General features: G+C 40.3%; 1 protein-coding gene across 1 annotated transcript in view; it reads right to left on the bottom strand.

Moving 5' to 3' along the window:
- Window positions 1-20,415, bottom strand: part of plxna4 (plexin A4) — a 208,526-nt gene that overhangs the window by 76,003 nt on the left and 112,108 nt on the right. Inside the window, exon 4 of the mRNA XM_008315637.3 lies at window positions 6,600-6,728. Within this exon, the coding sequence (XP_008313859.1) occupies window positions 6,600-6,728 (129 nt within the window). The remainder of the gene's footprint in view (window positions 1-6,599; window positions 6,729-20,415) is intronic.

Genomic DNA, 20,415 nt, shown 5'->3' on the forward strand with positions numbered 1-20,415 from the left:
ACACAGCTATGGATGCACAACACGTCCAGATGTGAAAACTGGTATTAGTCTGGAGTCTCAGCTCTGGTCAGATGTCACCGTCTACAATAGATAATACTGAAAATATAGTGTTTTATTGCAGTGGTGTGGGCCATTGTTACGTGCCAAACCGTTAGACTCCTAGTGACAATATGTTCTTTATTTATAGAAACAGCCAAGAAACAAGTCAGGGACACATCAGGGACAAGTGACAATATGTTCTTTATATATAGAAACAAGTCAGGGACACATCAGGGACACAGTAAATCAAATTATTTTAATTTAATATAGTCTTTATTTGTCCTACAGTGGGGACAAGTGGGTTGTATTTGTTTGTTCTATGATGACATTTGTAGGATTTGTAGAATTACTATTACTGTGTTCAAAATTTAAAAGTTCAGTGGATTTACTGACATGGAGGCCTCGACAATAATACTATCTACAAAATGGGGGCGCTGCAGAAATACTTTGCTGGTTTAGAAGATCAATAGATTATCTAACCATTAAAAAAAATCAGTCTCTTAGTTGTATTTTTCCTCATCTTTACTCTGCAGCTGGATGAACAACAGGTTGACAAGGGAGTCAAATGAAAGAGTCCCACTGTCTCGTCACAGCTGACAGCGCTCAATTTGTCAACCGCTAACCAACACCATCGTATCACCCTACGGTAGTGAGCCGATGACTCGGAGTACAATATTGCTTTCATTGAACACTCCCTCAAGTCAAATGAAAAAGCCATCCCAGGGTTTATGATAATTTACCCAGGTGTCCCTGCACCGTGTTGTTGGTTCTGCCAGAGTGTTTATATTAACCAAAACAATAATAATAAAAAAAACTACAGTCATCATGATAACATAAAAAAATAAGTTGTTCTCTGTGCCATTGCTTCATTTTAATGTTGTGTGTGTGTGTGTGTGTATGTGTGTCTGTGTGAAGCTCATATCCATTGCTCATCCTCCTTTGCCTGGCTGTCACACACAAATAACAGTCCTATCTGTCACCGTCAGACGGGTCATCAGGAGAACCACGAGGAATCCCAAACGAATTCATGGACGGTCAACAAGAAAAAAAAAAAATCCATGAAGTTTTCTCCATCTTCCAGAACTGTAACATTAACTATCCATAACACCGGCCTTCTCTGGACACCTGTCATTCAGAGTGGCCATGACATTGTGCATGCATGGATGTACCAGGACTGTCGTCACCGCAGAATCACAATCATCCCCTGTCAACAACTTCACCCAAACATCCTGTGGGCACCTGCTGCTGTCATATATAAACTCTAACTCTCTGGGAAACCTTCACTGACAGGTGTCTCAGCAGATCATAATAATCTACTATGAATCCAATCGTTTTTCATTTTCTTTATGCTTTTAGAAATGTTTGTCTATTACACCAAAATGCCTTCGGTGTTACACATTAGAATCTGAGGATAATTTCCCATCTGCATTATGGTACTGTTATTCCGCCGTTTCAGATGTAATAAAAATCCAGAATATGGAGCTTGCTTTCTCAGCATTCTTTTTTATGCATTGTACTATTTATCCTCAGGGGGAAACGATGCTTTGAACATGATGAACGATTAGGGAGTGGAGGAAGGTGTGACTCCTGGGTTCAACAACAAACCAGGTCTAAACACAGTACGTGCATGCACACACATTTACTGCTTACTCTGCAACCATCTCGCCCCAGGCCAAACCTGGGTCAAAATCAGGCCTGCATCACACACAGACACACACGTTTGTGACATTGTCAAAAGTTGCACAGAATTGACAGATTTCACTGTGTTGTTACAGATTAGGCTTACATATTCGCACACTGATTATCCACAACAAGAAAAGTTGTCCTTAAATTGCAGTTGCACTTTTTCTTTTAAGTATATTTTTAACAAATGTAAATGTGGTGTAAAAGGTACACCTGTATGCTGATGATACAGTTGTTTATATTTTTTGTGGTCATGAAGTAGAGATAAACTCTCACATAAAAATAAATAAGAAACATAAAAAACAAATGCCTTTTGCTCCCTGTAAAAAAATAAATAAACAAGAATTTTCTTACCTGTGTCTAATACATATTACAAATAGGTTTATGTAAATATGTTCATTCACCTTTGGCTATGACACATGAATTGACTTGAAGAGTCTACAGACAAACCAAGGTGCACCATTCCACATACCACACATAGGAGGTGCCAAAGCCACATAATGTGGTTAAATGTTTCCTGCTAAATAGATAAAAGCCATACAGAGATAAAGATCAATGATAGGATCTAAAGACGTCATGTTTCCCTAAAATTGTCTTGTTGACTTCGCCTTAGGGTTGTTCAAAAAAGAGACAAAGACATTAGACTGTGAACCCGCTCTCCAGGCTGTAGTCAACGTTCACTTCTTTTATTTTAAGATCTGCTTTTGCGAAGCTCACTGTCAACAATTTGTCACTACGACTGTAGCCTCGGCATTGGTATCAAGTAGCTATTTATATGCAGGCTGTTTAAGCCCCAGTATATGAGTAAAAATTACTATAGCAAGAAAAGCGCATAGAAACAGAACAGATAACATCTCGTCACTGTCTGACTGAACCCTGGCTGGGAAGGAAGCAATAATGTGTTGCACGAGTTGCTGCAGGCTAATAGCATGACTGTGGATCATTTAAAGATAGATTGAATGAGGAAAAACACAACAAGAATGTTTTAAGTGCTGCTGGATTTTCTGAGCCTCATGTCAAGTCTCAGCACAGCCGGCTTCTGAATAATGTACTCTGCTATTAAAGTCATATTTGATCAGTTTTTCCCAAGAAGTTTTCTGCCAGCACTGGCTTGAGCTGGTACATGTCACTCACACGGTGTTATTGTGCAATACATTTGAGTAAAGATGTTTACAGGACTGCAATGACATACGGCAAACAAAGTGGGGCGCTGTGATGATTTGTATTAGAGCAGAATGAGTGGTGACTCAAGGATATGAAAGTGTGTGAAGGTAAAAAAGAAGAGATAAAATAAAGAAATTGAAATAAAGTACATTAACAGCCCAATTACAAGAATAAAATTTTACCTGTGTTCTTAAAATAATCAAAGCTCAATTTGCAGATTTAAAATTAAAATATTTAAAAATATTTTAGAATAACCTCCAATGGCATCCCTGCATTTATTGTGCTAGGATGAGAACACCGTGGTCGACAAACGAAGCACAGTTACTTTACTGTAGTAATGTGAGTACTCACACGTGGTAGAATTTACTCCCTTTCCCTGTCCCTTTCATTAACACGACACTGCTAACGAGAACTCTCTGGGGTTAGTCTACACTCTGACTGTAGCTTTCTAACACTAACACATCTGTTTAACACACCCGTAAGATGACATGTATACATTAGACAGACACAGATCCAATTAAGGCACGGCAATCACAGGACTAACGAGAGGGTAGCGTTGACAGAGTTCTGCAAGTGAGAAATAGTGAGAAAAACGAAGGAATGGAGAGCATCGGAGAAGTGGAGGGGGGTGAAAGAGGTAAAAATGACTGTAGAAGTGGAGGGAGAAAGAAGAGGTGAGAAAAAGACGACAACCGTGGAACAAAGAAAAAAGAAGTAAAAAGGTGTTGAAGTTGTTGATCTGTGCATTTGTATGTTTATTCATCTTTTTTTTTCCCCGTCATTTTGAGAATAATGACTATATTTATACTCTTAGTAAATGTACATACAGTATGTAGTGATTTTTGTATTTTGTGTTTTCACTACAGGTATTGCTGTCCAACTGTTATCAGTGGCTGAAGTCTGGAATTGAACCCACAACACTAGACTGCAGTGAGGAAAGGAAGTCCAACCAGAACTAGTTAAAAACAATCAATCAAAATGTACCTGTAAATAATCAAATCAAGCTGAAATAATTAATTCAACTTTATCTTTGATTCAAGAAAAACTCCTAAGGTAACTCTTCTCTGGTCTCCACCACATGGTTCAGTGTGATTAATGAAATACTGAACAAATGTTTAAAATACCCAAATCAAATCAAATGAAAACCACAGCACCTGATCCACAGCCTGGTTCAAATCTGCGTTGAGGAACTGAGGACGCTCCACTTTTTCTGAGCTCACATTTTAATGCATCTGGGGTCGTGACCTGGGGCCACAGACTGGAGAGGAGAGAGCAGGAGGAGACACTTAAACCCACCACAGAGGATCTAAAGTTCATCCTCCTGGTCCACCTCGGGCCTGGAGCGGAGAGAGCTTCAAGGCTAACAACAGCAGGGGAGGAGCCGTATCGACCCGGCCTGCCATCGGCCCCCTGATGAGGGCGCACTGCCTCCCTCTCTCTCTCTGTCTGTCTGTCCATCACGTCCTTCCTCTCTCTGTATTTCCTCCTGGTTCCATCCATCACTCCCTCTCTCTGATGGTCTGTGGTCCCAGGCCCCAGGAACAGCAGGTGGCCTTCTGCTGTCCACCAGCCCAGGTCACTTTAATAGCATTTGCCACTGCTGGGAATTGGAGTGGTGTATGTGCAAGATGTTCAACTGAACTACCAGGCAAATCCATCAAGCCGTACTTTAGTGGGTTTTTTAAAGTTGGGTTGTAGCTCACAGTATGACCTTTGAACTCTGGGCAAATTTCCCTTAAAATGTATTATAATTTATTGGCCTTGATTTTTGAAATTGTATTTGCAGATTAAGGCTGCTTAAAATCTATTCTGTTTTATTCTTTTCTATTATTATTCAATTTATTAAGACTGTATACATCACTACCAGACAAAACTAAGTAATTAATTTTCACAAATTTAATTGGATTTTGTTTGTTTTGTTTAACAGGTTTTTCCTTTAATACTTTAGTGTTTATCACCTGTTTTCACCTTTTCAGATTTTAGAAAAGTATAAACTGTGAAAAGGTGGTCTGTGTCCATCTGTAACTATTCAACAAAATGCAGTGGGTTTTCTTTAATTGTACTACAATTACTCAGAGCAATTAAAAAATATTACAGGACTTCATTTCACACTGTATCAATAAGTTAGAAAATAAACAAAAGCTCTGATGAAAATGGGTTTAATTGGATGTGATTTTGTTAATTCTTGTGTTTGAAATTACTGAGTTGTTGTGGTAACAGAACATACTTTTTGTATGTGTAAAAATATTAAATCCCTGATGTCTCTCTGAGGTCAACCCTCTAACCAGACTAATTATGACAGTAGACACACACACACACACACGTTTGTTTTCATAAAATGTATTAATGCAAATTAATTGGCACACACATTTAAATGCTAAATTAGTAACATGGGGCTGGGCAATAATAGCAGCGTGGAAAAACAATCCAAAATAGCAGAGAAGGAAAAAAAAAAGTAAATTAGTTCTTCCCTAATAACTCATTTGTTATTCGGTTATATCTTCCCTCTGCCCAATTATACCATAAAAAGGAGAAAGAAAAAAAAACAAAAAAACAAATGTATAAATCTCACACTGCTGTGAACTCAGTGGAGTTTTTTTTACAGCAGAAGAACATGAGAAAATATCAGAGCTGCTTCTTATTAGAGGACACCTTCAGCTCACGGACAACGACTTAAGGAAGTATCAGATGAATCTTAAATCATCTTAAAACACGCAGTTCTACGCAACAAGAATTTACATGATATATAGATGAAGACAGAGGTATGGTGAGTGCATTAATAAATGGACAGAGCTACAGCAATTAGTTGCCATTGTAACTGATGTCTGTTAAAATTTACTAAAACATATATTAATATATATGTATATATATATATTTAGTGTATATATATATACATATATTTATACATATATGTATATGTGTATAAATATATACATATATGTATATTTGTATAAATATATACATATATGTACATATATGTATTATATATTTATATATATATGTAGATATATATAAATATATATACATACACAGGACTCATCACAGTGTCAGCATACCATGTGCACCTTTCCACTCAGCTGTTTCCCTGCTGTTTGTCTGCAGATGTTCTCTGTCTGTGTCCATTTCACTGAAAGCTGCTATTTTGCCGCACATTCCACGTCATCAAAGAGACACGGTGTGTCATGTTGCTGTGTCTGTGTATGTGTGTGAGTGAGTGTGTGTGAGCAGACATACAGGACACACTCTGACAGTCAACAGTGAGTGCCACCGTTCTTTGCAGGTGATCATCTGCTGCCACCAGGATGTGACCACATCCTCTACAGTCATGTGATTTTACAAAAGTTTGTTTTTTTAAGCAAAAACTCACATATTTACTATGATAAACTATCAACTAAAAATTGCAGTTTTAGATATTCACTTTTCTGGTGTGTATTTGTGCACTGAATCCCCAAGGAGTATATAGACAAATTGTACCTTAAAATAAATGTATTTTTGTTGGTTGAAGTATTAGTCTGGAAATTCATTGATTTTTTTTTTCCCTGCATTCTTCAACATGCAGTTCCTGTCTGGTTTCTCCAGTAATTAATTGAAAAACAATTCAAGTTAAATTTAATACATTTGCTACTAAGAAAAATTTAATGTATTAATGTTTTTTTTTTCACGTGACGATGTTGCCTTTCTGTGAGGTGGACACTTAGTCCTGTGTGTCTTACTTGTGTCTCAGACATGACGTAGAGGTAGTGGTGGTCAGAAGAGAAGGCCATGTCTCTGAGGATGGGGCCGTTGTCCACAGCTTGTACCGTCTCATACTGCAGCGCACGAGGCGAGCCGTCCACCCGGATCTGGAAAACACAAAGTAAAAGAAGAAAATGAAAATTACTATAATTCAAATCACTCTTCCTATAAACTAAAGAAAAATAATTAAGGGTATCGAGACAACAAAACATTATTATTCTGAGAAAAATGCCCATTCACCACATACTACTTCAACATTTCTGCAAAAGTCAGGACTTTGAGAGTTAGTTGTGCGACAGAGAAGCTCATCTTTCTTTATCACTGCTCCTGCCTTTCAAACCTGATTATGGTAATTAGGCATCTGGCCTCGAGGTGCGGTCTCTGCGTCCTATTTACGCCACAGGAAGTGTGTAAACCTGCCCCTGCACACACTCGGTGGTGTGATAGAAATACATGGCTTTGTGTCTAAACATCTGTTTGCACCGTCACACAAGCTGTAATTTCCCAGTCACTCTCAGACCAGACCCTGGAACCATTCAGCACCCAATAAATTACACAATTACATACTTCCTACTGCATTCGTGTAGAGACCGTATCATGTTTGGGTCTGAGGACTGGTGTGAGGTGGATCAACATTTAGGGCTTTGATGACACGTGGTTGTATTATTGTGCTTTTTAGCACAGGTTCAGGCACAACCGGGAGATAATTGGATGGGAAGCAGATGGTAAAGCAGACAGGTGAGTTACTTTATGATTAATTATCCTACAGCGATGACAATATACGCTCAGCATATCGTTAAAGAGCCTTTCCGCTGGCCAACCGAAAAGTACACAGCCTCCAAGGTCACAGGTCTCTATTGTTCTGCATAGCTACAGTGAAGCAGCCTTAATGATGACCCAAATGAACCAAGACCATGGGAATTTGCATGTTAATTGAATTAAAAAGAATTTATACAGAATACTGATACAGTATTGTGAAACTAAATATCTTGATAATTCAGTGTATCCATATTTTCTTACACCTCTACTAGAGCTGGATGCAATCCTAGGGCAGTGCTGATCACATGATCTGGGTTGGAAATGCTAGACTCTAGTGATGTTTGTTATAATAATTTAATACACAATACTGTTGAACTCTGTAGTATTATTAAACTAAGAATTACCTCTAGCCCATGTGCCAACTTTCTTTGTTTCTGCAGAAACAACCAACTATTGTACAGTAACACAGAGGAACCTGAGTACACAGAGTACAGCTGAGTTTCTGCCCAGCTTCTGACATGTTTTTTTTTTTTTCTTTTACTGATATCCATTTTCACGGCACAACATTTCTCAAAGCAGCGCCATCTTTCACCCTTATTTCACCCTTGTTCTCCCTTCTCCTTTTGTTTTTTCCTCGTCATTCTCCCTCTCCCTCGCTACGCCGCCTGCTCGGCTTGTGCAGTGATCTTGATCTCAAAGGACCTTGAGTTCTGAGTATCAAAGCCTCAAACACTTTCACTGGGAACTATTGTATACACCAGGGGCCACTGCAGAGAAAAGAACAGAAGGCACATAGGAGATAGAGTAAGGAGAGAGCAGAGCCTGGAAGAAAGAAACTTTCATTTGAGCCAGGGCCACTTTCAGCAGGTGGGGTTATCTAATCAGCCCCATCGCGTGAGTTAATTTGCAAAGGGAGCGCATGTGTGCGCGGGCAGCAAGCGGTGTGTTTATTTGCGCGCACTTATGCGAAGATGTGTATCAGCTTACTGCCCCTGCACATGACACAAGAGTGGAGTCAATTGCCGAACAGAGTAAAAGGGCAGACAGTCAATGACAGGAGCTGAATGTAGACTTTTATTGTGTCGGGACAGACACGCGGTCACTGGGGAGCAGAGGGGCTTCGAAGGGAAGCTCCTGTATATTATCCTTCAATCTGACCACCAACAAAAACAAATGAGCCACCAGGGAACACACAGCATGTCCACGAGCATTCAAAACACGCCACTTTATTCACAGTGGGACCAGAGAGTCAGACACGAGGGAAGAAGACGGATCGGAATCAAAGGACACGGAGACTGGATGTAAAAAGTGTAAATCATTAGATCTTAATGTTTCACAATGTTGACGCCTCACAGCCAGTTGCATCTATTAAGTAATGTAACAGCTTTATTTTTCCTTTGGCATATATATAAATATATATACGTATACATTAACAGCAGCTTATTGAGAACAGAATGACAGGGACAATTATAAATTTCTAAAAAGAACCAGTAAAAACTAAAGCCTGTAGTGCGACCTTTAGTGTCAATGTCTCATGAAAGCACACAAGGACATCATTTATACTGACAAAGAAAAGATCTGTTCACAAAGTTTAAACAGATTTGATGTAAAACTTACTGTACAATTTCCTACATGTAACAATTTCAAAGTAAAACATTTTTTAAAAGTAAAAAACTAATAAAGTCATAAGCTTGAAATCTCAGCCTTTTGACAATTTAATTATTATATTAAACCCTGGATAATTTAAATCTTATATAACAAACTTTATTTATAAATAAAAATAATGATTTTCTTTCTTTAAAAGTAACACCTCTCTGTATGTTTCGTATAATAGCACATCATATTAGCATTACTGGCATTACTGCTACATCATCCAGAAACTAAGTGATGTGTTTACAGCTGATAACATAAACAAACCATAAACTGCAGTGATTTTTCTCATGGCCAGAAAACATTAAGGTTACTACAGCGTTGCCTGCCAATATTATCTGATTCCTTTTCAACACTCACAAATTGGATTAGCTGCTCTATGCTAAATGGATTACAAAGCTAATCTCTGCTATCACATTAGCACCACACAGACGCATAGAAACTGACTTCCACATGGACTCTACAGTTCAGGGAGGCACGTTATATTAACATATATACTATAGTAACGTACGCACGCTCGCACACACACACGCAGAAGCAGTGAGGAAGAGAAAGAAAGAGGAGGAACAACACGAGCTCATGATATGAGCCAACACTCTCACCATGTATCCACCTAGTGGTCATGCCATATATCTGCACCAGTACTGACTGTAAATGTAAGTACATATATACTGCGTATGTATATATATGAATATATATATTCCTTATTTAAATGGGATATTCAAACACACCTAGCTCTATGATAAATGTTTTTTATCTTAATTTTGCAGAAACACTGAGAACAACTGACACATTTGCATGACAGTTTCAGGTTGATCATGCAGTGAAGAAACAACATCTCATGTGTAGATGATTGTTTTTTTTCCCCTTTTTTTCCTGCCCCTAATCTGTCAATGAAAAATAAATTGTCCAAAATGACTCTCTCTGTTTCTCTCTCCGTCTCTCTCTCTCCCTTTCTCCACGGGACTAACAGCTAACAGAAGGTGTGATACAGGCAGGGTGAAAACAACAGGAGGACCTCCTTTCCATTTCCTCACACTGGCACCATCTATTCCTAAAGCAGCGGAAAAAAAACAAAACACTCCCACTGATCCTTCATGGTGTCTAATTTAAAACCAGGTGAAGTGAAATCCTGGGACATATTTTTCCCGTTAATACCTGAGAAAACATTTTTATATGTATCGAATATCGAAATATAAACTTATCTTGTTGACAGCGTCTAACACTCCAATCAATACAAAGATGCAGAAATGTATCATGTGACATACAATTGAGAACAAAAAAATTCTGAAGCTGCATCGACGTTGAAAACATGGACTGGGTGTTTTGGTTTGCGGTTGATTTTTAAAGACACCTCACATATCGCGGGTCAATAGATTCGATGTCCCTGTGGGACCCTTTCTTTTAGTGAAAATTGCCCTGTGAAATTGAATATGTCTGGTTACATATCTGAGCGCCCGTATTGATTCTGGATAATCTCATGCAACTGCCGTGCCGTTATGCAAACGCTTCTTTACATGAGGGCAGAGGGAGATTGATCCAACGTATTCCTGCAGCAGTCCGCTCCATTCTCAGGGGACAACGTGCTGCCTGGGTGGTGTCCGCGTAAATTATAGGAAAAGGTCGGGTGCAGCATGTGTACACTGTGTTCTGTGTGTGGGTTGCAACAATGCGCTACATTTACTTGCCACTTTATTAGGTACTATTCAGCTGTAAATCATTGTAAATTAGAATTTTTTTTTTTCTGTAAGTGACTTTGATTATAGCAATTATTGGCCCAAGAGAGGCAAGTCTGAGTGTCTGACTGCAACGTGGGTCTGCAGCAACTTAGCAGAACAACAGAAAAGAGAAAAGACCCATAGTACCAACTCAGAAATGTCCACATTTGTAGTGAGCATGGTTGCTGGTCATGCTAATCACCATATGGTTATAAAGTATAAATCTACCTACTACTTTGTTGGGGAACTGCAGTATGGACCACAGTTCCAGAATCAGTATCACAGAGAATCACTGCAGTTCTTCGGGTAAGAATTGTTTCATCCCAGTTTGTGCAGCTAAGGACTCATTTCCCTGCGATGGCACGGTTTTTGGTGTGGCATTAAAAAGGCTGTGGTCACACAGAGCTGCAGTCTGTTACATATGGCACACACACACTACAACACCGCGGCAACAGGCCGTGATCAACGTGCCGCTGGAAGAGTCCAAAATGGGCTGCTGACTAAAGAGTCATAGGCCATGAAACCACAGAGAGGCGACTGGGCCGGAGCTGGAGTGTCATCCAAAGTCATGCGGCATGCTGGGAAGACAAAAACTACCAACATATTTTGGGGGAAGAAATTCACAAATGTTCAGTTAATAGGCACCGGGGTAAACCTAAAATCCATGTCCTGGACTTGTAGCAGTCGTCACAGCCTTGACCCGTCACCTGCTGGACATTGACATGACTGAGAGCCGCGCACAGAAATATGATTAATGGACCTGGTTACTACATTTCATAAAACAAAGAGTTTTTTTCCTTTTTCTCTTGACTCCATTAGTGGCAGTGATGCCAGTTAATTTGATTTGACCCATTATACTTCCTACAGCAGTACATGGAAATGAACTTCATAAAGTAATGAAGGATAATTATTTTGAGTAGCTGTTAATTATACACAGTTTAAACTTTTAGGTTTTTATGGTAGTCCATGAGTCAGAAATGGAAAAAAAAACTCTCAAAAGCTTTTTGAAAAAGGGAGTCTTAGCACAATAGAACCATCTCCAGGGATCTTCTCATTAGACCCGTGGGTCCCCAACCTCTTCCTCTTATCTATGAGAATCACAGTGTAGCATCAACATTGCCCCCACATGCCCAATACAAATGTAACTCAACCTGCCGCCACACTTGGGTCAGATTTCATCTCTTTGTCAGTGGAGCAGCAGCACAGAAAGAACGACACCCGGACGGCAGGAACATTAACTCTGGTTCCCAACTAGTGAATTTTAACACTCTCCATTCAGACCGTACAACGGTGACTTTTTGATTGCCTGAAATGTGTCCAGCTCCACTGAATGATACGGCAGATGGTGAGAAAAGAGCAGGTGAGCAGGAAAGTAATATATATCAGGAGGAAGGAGAGGACGAGGACGTAGACTGGATCCTGCCTGGAACAAAAGCCCGTCTACTTCCACATTCAGTGGCCCCTGGTTATAGCCTGGGGCAAAATGGACTGGTGTGAGACTGCAGCAGGAGTGTGGATGGTTTGACACTAATCTGAGGGTATTAACAAGGATGTGGAACACTCCCGTGGAGTGCTGAGCTGGTGTTCTGTCACATCGCCGTAGCAAAGTGCCAGGTCTGATCCGCTATTAATTGGTGATGTGCTATTAGGGACAATCAAAGGCACCGGAATAAAAGCCTTGAAGATGACGTTTTTAGTGGACTTCAGAAAAAAGGAATGAGTGATAGTTCGACACTTCCATATTCTGCAAAGTCTCTCGGCTGGTATTTTAACTTTTACAGCGAGCCGTTATGGACACATCTTGCAGGTACAATAAAGGCAGTGATTTAGTGTGTGTCGCTTTATGGGGGTAAAATATTCATTCATTTCATTAAAGACACATTTTCAAGACAATCCTTTTCTTTTCTTCCTCCAGGCTCAGCTCCCCTCTCTATAGGAGGATGAGTTGGCACAAAAACACCCACAGAGTGGAACTGAACTCATTCTGTGCCTTAATTCACTATTCTCTGTTTTATGTGTGTGATTATGCATATCTGCTACACAGCAGGATTTTAATTAATGCCCCCCTTCCTTATGCCTTCACTAGAAAGAGAGGCACTTTCTGGGTGCATATCAGCGAAAATGTCATTGTTAGCAAGAAGGTAACTACTTGCGTCAAAACCAGGTAGAAATACGACCTTAACAACGGCTCTCCCGCAGAGTCTGGTTTGGTCTGCGCAGATCAGAAATGATCAGCACAAAGAAGGGGCCGTTAAATACTCCAAATACTCCAAATACTCTTAAAAGTTGGATAAATATTACAGTTGGAATACAACGCAACTGTAACTGAGCTGCTACTCTACCTAGCCTACCAATACTCTGGGCTTCTGTGACTGAATTAAAGACCAGTATGAACTGCTGGTGATTCACACTAGGTTAAAACTGATATCAGACTATTTGTAATATACAGTTAGGTTGGTAAAAAAAAAAAAAAAAAAGTTGTCAGCTCTCCTCTGAACATCCAGTTTATGTGCCTTAACTTTTACATATTGATGAGTCACTGCACACTTTCCTCACCTCTCCCGTGTACCAAAACCCTGGCAATTCTGGACAATATATGAGAAATACACTCTATAAACAAATATAACTAGATGTTAGTAGGATATTAACATCTAGTCCTAGTACACGTACCTTCCACCACTTGGTGAGGTGAGGTGACCTTACCAAAGTACACATGAAGCAGGAAAGGTAATATGTTAGTACAAATATTTGCAGCATTAATTATATAAGCGCAGTCTAATCTCCAACACCAAACATCAGGGATTAACGGCGTAGACGACGGCACCGCGGGGCAGCTTCATCTTGTTGACTGTCCGCTGTGGCATTTAAGGTGTGGTACATGTTAGCCCGCAGGTGGATGAAGCCGACTACTCTAACCTTATCCACATGCTGGGAAAAAGGCCGAAAAGGCAAGAAGAGAGGGGCGAGAAAGAAGGACAAGAATGTTATTGTGAGGGATGATGGGCTTGGATGTGAAAGGGGACAAGTGTCTGGAGGCTCCCTAACTCATTTCTCTCACCGATCTCCTCTCCTCCCTCAGTCTCCCCCATGGCTTTCAAGGGTGAGTGACAGGTCTCCCTGCTATCATTGCCTTCACTGCTGAGATGCCTTTGAGCAGTGTGACCAGGCAGGGGGCTCATAGCTGGGCTTTTGTTACTCATTTTCCTCCTCTGCTAATGCCCTTTTCCCTCTCCCTCACTCTGTCTCGCTTCACTTTTTTTCTCTCTCTCTCTCAGTCTCTATCTCAAGAGATTTAAAAATACCCACAGAAATCTAGCTACTACAGTAATGTCACACAAGTATCACTCTGACAGATTTCTCAATCAACAGGTCAACTTATAACAAGGTCTTTGAACCGGTGTATAAGACCATGAACTAAAGGCTTTGTATTTGCTGTAACTCTCTGTACCCAACACTGAAAGAGAATGTATTTCAGGTTGTTTTTTTTAATATCAAATGGCGGCCCACAGGCCAAATGTGGCCCAGACACAAACACGCTGTGGCCCAATCTTAGATCATTTGATATGCAAAAAAACAAAAAACAAAACTAGAAATCAAACCCACAGACAATTCAGACTATCAGTGCAACACATTATTTTGCTACAAACTCAAGGGTCAAGGGGTAGTACTGACAAAGTACATGGATACGTATTTTGGAGTTACCTGTTTATTGGCTTGATTTTTTTGCCTTGAAAGTTTTGCCAACTAAATCATAATGGGAGCCCACATGGGTATGATGGAAATCACCGTTGCTCAGCAAAGTCTAGAACTGCTCAAAAACGCTCCCTGACACTGTAGGGACATGTATGGAGTTAATGAGGAGGAGCTTCAGACTGTAAAACATAATGTCTGAACATTTTTGAAAAATGTTATTATTTTTTTTTAACAGTTCTTTCACCTGACAAACAAAAGGTTAACGTGTGAAAATGACTGCTGTTAGATGTTAAAGGGCTCATAGAATGTTTGGTGTCCGGACATTCTGGTTATTTTTACTGCAGACAAAGCTGTGTGTGTGTGTGTGTGTGTGTGTGTGTGTGTTACTGCAGCTTCCCTGACAGCAGAGCAGGTATTGTTTTCATTCTGTGAGTGGACATGTGTGTCATCACGGAATAATGGAGTCCTAGGGAAAAGCTGCCTGAGCTGGAGCTAAAACAAGACGGTCAGTTTACTCTGGCAGGTGTTCAGCGGTGATACTGGGATATCTCTATTGCTGGAAAAGATTCGGTAGAGAAGAAATATTTATGGATACCCGGTTAGGATTCAAAAGAGAGAGGCGTCGGAAAATAATCTGCTTTTCTTTATCTCCTAATATCTGTTTATTAGTTGAACGTTAGCGACTCTTGCTAGATAGTATCTGCCATTATATATACATATATTTATATGTATCTATATATACATATATATATATATATATATATATTTGCTAATTTCTGTCCCCTGCATGATTCCATTATTTTTTATTGTTCAGGGAACAACACTCTCTCTCTCAGTCCGTCTTCACGGAGCGGTTTAATCTTCCATTTTGCCAGCCAGTTCTTTTCTGCGGCGTCTCATTAAAGACACGACAGGGTGTAAGGAGTGACAGGTAGAGATCATTTAGTGCAGACAAATACACAGTCTGAGGTACAAATAATAAATAAATAAATCAAAACAAGCCCACATTTCTCTTCCAATCACTCCCTCCACTGTTCCTTCACTCCAACCCTGTTATTGTGCAGTCATAATAGCTGCTGTCCCCACCACTGCTGCTGCTGAGGCTACAGGCTGGGCCTTAAGGACCACATGGAGGCAGTGGTATAATTTGAAAAACACATCACCTTTGTCTCTATTAGCCCCGCAACCCAGCGACGGTGCTACAGAGTTGTGTGCAGGCCATTATTTTCCGTGACCAAGGGGCTAGAACTAAAAGGCTTTGGGAACCGGTAATGAAGTCAACATTCTTCCTGTGCCCACTCTGTGCCACCCTTTGGTGAATAATGAGGGCATCAAATAAGCCTTTTGGATGGAATTAAGATTCTGCCTTTGAGGGGAACACAAACTCAATCCAGCATTTATATTCACTCAGAGCGACAGGAGCTGCAGGTCTAATGGTATCAATACGACCCAGTGAGGAGGTGTGAATGAGGATATGTTTCCTGGCCTGTATAAACACAAACACTGTATACAAATGCTACAAAATGTGACAATAATTAGTTTCCTCATGTTGAATGAATGAAATAAATATGAAGGTCGTGTTGGGCAAAGGACGCAACACATCTCGGTGATCCTTCGTACAGAGGATTAAATACATTTACCAAAGGTTCTTTTTACTCTATATCTCTTTCAACAGCATTAAAAAAATAACTCACTCAAGGTCAGCTCACACACTAAATGATCAAAGGGTGGAACGTTTCACATTTAAAGTAAAGTAAAGGGAGCAATAATCCATGCAGTTACTGTACACTGGCATGCAAACCAAAGGGCAATTAAAGCCAGTGATGCCTTTGCTGTCCTGTGCAAAAAAAACAAAAAAAAACCAAAACATATCTAGCCCTTTAATCACATTACAAACAAGCACATTCTCTGTTCAGGCTCTCGTGAATCATGCAAAAAACAAAACATATTTATCCTTTTAATCACATTACAAACAAGTACATTCTCTGTTCAGGCTCTCGTGAATCCCTATGTTGTTTTGCAGCAGCCTGGGACCTAAGGGTTAAAGGATCAAGGTTCATAACCAACAGATTGTGATTTGAATCCTGGTCTGATCGTGGTGTGTTAAGACCAGCACCAACACATCATCTGGTTAAAAGATGAAATAAAAAAAACCTTTGCCCATGACCGTGAAGATTTCAGAGATAATCAGTAAAACAGAGGAAACCTTAGATGGATCTTCAACAGAGAAGCTTCACATCCTGCCAGCGTTGAACGCGAGCTCTGCTGATAACCATCTGTTGACAAACTTTGATCAACCTCCCCGGTTCACCTCACAAACACCCCCACCGTGACCTCCGTCCCACCCCGCGTGAGGTTGCGTTTCACAACACCAGCGACAGCGTTACATTCTTTCATCCTAATGGGGCGACACACAAAAGGTCCCTCTCCATTGGTCCGTCCTGTGCTCCTATGCGTGTCAGTCAGCGGCCCTTCCATCCAAAGTGCTGCAGATGGGTCAGGTACCCAAAGAGATGTCTCAGTCTGATAACGACCCACTGACATGCTCAGATCTACATCCATCAAGGCAGAGAGGCAGGAATCTGAGGTCTGTCCCATTTTTTTTTTAACCAATCTATAAATGAAATCCATTCCTTGTTCTCCTCCACCTTATCAGTCTGTCTCCCACTCATCGATCAGGCTATTTTAGACTTGTTTATCAGGTCAGACCACAGTTCACTGACTCTGGCTGAGAGGTTTTAGTCCACTGAAGAAAAATACAAATAAACAAACATGAATATTTTCTTCTTCTTAGTGTGTGTGTGTGTGTGTGTGTGTGTGTCCACTGCCAAGTTTCTCAGTCACTCTGATGGCAGGGTGTGTAACAGAATACGAGGTGATGTCTGTCCAAGACAGTGTCTGACTTTCAGCTCCACATCTATAATTCACACACCTGGACACACACACACACACACACACACACACACACACACACACACAGTGACTCCTTCACTACAGCTATAACGCATTCCATAATCCCTGACTCTGACCTCAATAAAAACAAACATATGATTGATTTTAATCCTTACTCTAAATTCACTCTGACTTTAATTCAAACTCCAACACGGTCCAAAACTATTTTGAAAAATAAAATAGAAAATAAAAAACAACTAAAAGCCATGATATATCCTCAGTGTTACATTTAACTGAATCATGTTTATCCACTGAGCAGCTTGTTGAGTTGCACATGCGTTACAATGCCACTTTGTACCTCAAGAGGCACTAGTGAGTCAGATGTGCCCTCAGTCACAGAGACACCATAAAAATATCAAATCTATGGCTGATGATCACAAATGATCACAAATTCATGAATCACCCATGGATTCTACCTTATTGGAGATTCAAGCATGTGTGTGTTTGTGTGTGTGTGTGTGTGAATAATGGTGTGTACAGGAGGCATTCATTGCCTTCCCTTCAGTTTTATGGCGTGGTGATTTATGAGCTTCCGACCAATGTTTCTAATTAAATAGGGAAACACCTCAGAACCAATTCCTCAGAGATAAGCAGGTGGGCTTTTCTTTTCTGTGCTCCTTCTATGTATTGTCTGTGCATATGTGTGTGTGTGTGGGTGTGTGTTTGTTCAGCGTTGTCTGTGTATTCCCCTGTTTACAGCCCTGAGGGCAGTTCCTTTTTCTTCCTCATCTCCACTCTTTGCCTTTATTCCCTTATTAAACCGACTGCACGCTCCCTCTATTGTACCTGTTTCCTGCCGAGGCGAAAAATTGTGTTGCTGACATAACGGGGGGACAAGGAAGGCCGGAGACAAAAAAGAAGGTACAACGTGAGGAAATTAAAAAAACAAACACACACACACACAAGGAGTGTATGGAGGACAGGGAGAGAGGGGAATAAAACCGCATTAGACCCTTGAGGCATGTGTTGATTCAGAAACTGCTACAATAATGGAAATCGTTGGAGGGAGAAAAAAAAGGTGCTGAGAAACTGAGAAAGTACCAGAAGACTAAAGGTCAGTGTCCACTAAAAGTGGTTTGGGCACATTACATGGAGGAACACAGAGAAGTGGGGCTGGATTTCCTCAGGCTGTGGGAGTCCCTGTGTCTTAATGATGTTTTCCACTTCCTGGTGATGGTAAATTATAAAATATAGCCTTTTTGTTTTTTTTTAGTAATAGGTTTTCCAGAACACACATTTCCTCTACAGTCATGACCTTAAAGGCTGAAAAAAAGTGATATTTCTAAAATTAAAAGATAATTATTTGAATCCAGGTCAAATAGAGTTTTAACTTGGTGTGTTTTAAATACACCGTAGACAAAAAGTTCAGATCAACTGAAGTCTATATTTCCATTTGATCCATTACGCTCTCACTACCAACAACCCATCAGAGAAGAATCCATTAATCACAACCCGCAACACAATTATGCCTGACACACTCTAAGTGTACCACTAAGCTACGGTTTGAGATTAAATTTAAAGTAGCAGCAAGGTTGGAATGGTGTCAAGAAAAAAAAAACACTGCCACAGAATTTACATTTACAAAAAAAAAATATATATAATTATTATTTTCGCAACATGTTGGTTATTTCTGGCTATACTGACCAATTATCCATCTTTTTTTTTTGCCAACTTCACAATTTTTTTAAAACCTAAGGTTGAAATGGAAACATAATTTCAGAGACCCTGTGATTAGCTGTGAGCTATGCTGTGTACAAATGTAATTTATTCTTGGGTAAATATAGCCCTAAAGCCTCATATTTAGCTATGTTTAATTAATCCTTAGTTGGTTTTGTTTAATTTATTGCTAGCCTCAAGGAACATTGAGTAGATTACTCTCTTTAGGCTAACTTTTAGCTTTGCCTTAGCCTTAGCTGGATCACAGTCACATAGAGACAGAGACAGTACATTTTACTCCTCCTTATGTAAGACCCCATCAGAAACGATATGACAGTCTACAAACACCATTTTTCTCTTCTCTTATGTCCTATTTCCTCCTCTGCCGTGTCTCTGCCACACACACTTCCCCCGTCTCCTCTCTTCCCCATCCACCCTTCACCTCAGTCCTATTATCTACACCTATGTCTTCCTTGTCTTCCCCTCTCTGCTTATACAATGTGACATATCAAGTGGTACGAGCAAGAAGACGAAAACCTGGAACCTTGTCAGAAGCAGTGAATGACAGAGGAGCGGCGACGAGGAGACAGAACGCCAACAGGAAGTGAAGAAGACACGCGTGTAAGCTGCACTAAAACCTGAAGACAGATAAAAGTTCATTCTTTCCCATGGAGAGAGAAAGAGAGAGAGAGAGAGAGAGAGAGAGAGAAAGAGAGAGTCTTAGAGGATATCTGTTGAATGGGTCCTGTCAACCGACGCTGTTCTAAAATCCTATTACACCTCAAAATTTCAATTAGGTGGAGAAGCGTTTCGATGCAGTGCGCATCTCTTATTCTGTGCAGGACGTACAAGGTGCATGAGGCGGGGATTTGTCACGGCAGTGACAGGCCGGCTCCGCCTATATTATGATTCAAGGATGGACACACAAGCCGCACCAACATTCTAAAAAAAATCACTTCCTGTCCAACTGCCAAAGTCTCTTCGAGTGATGACAGAGTTCCAGCGGTCGCTACTCCAGTGTTCAGTGAACAGTGTTGCAATTGAGTTTGTTCCGCTGAAGAGGATCTGAAATTTAAAACCCACAGTTTTGTATTGTGCCACTGTCATCTGCATGAAAGCGGCAATTACGCCGCATGCCAACCCTTTCTAACTGACATGACTTGCGGTAATTACGATGCCAAACGTAGCCGTGTATCCCCCTGTAATGTTTTCATTTCACTTTTACCTCAGCGGAGTGTTTTGCCTTCTCCTCGGCCTCTTCCCTTACACTCTGACGCGAGATTATTCTAACTGCTCCGTCCTGCAGAGGCTGAAATGGTCGATAATCTGCATATGACATTGAACTTGTTTTTTTTTTGTTTTTTTT

The sequence above is a fragment of the Cynoglossus semilaevis genome, chromosome 8 (genome assembly GCF_000523025.1).
Source record: "Cynoglossus semilaevis isolate Cse_v1.0 chromosome 8, Cse_v1.0, whole genome shotgun sequence".
Lineage (NCBI taxonomy): Eukaryota > Metazoa > Chordata > Actinopteri > Pleuronectiformes > Cynoglossidae > Cynoglossus > Cynoglossus semilaevis.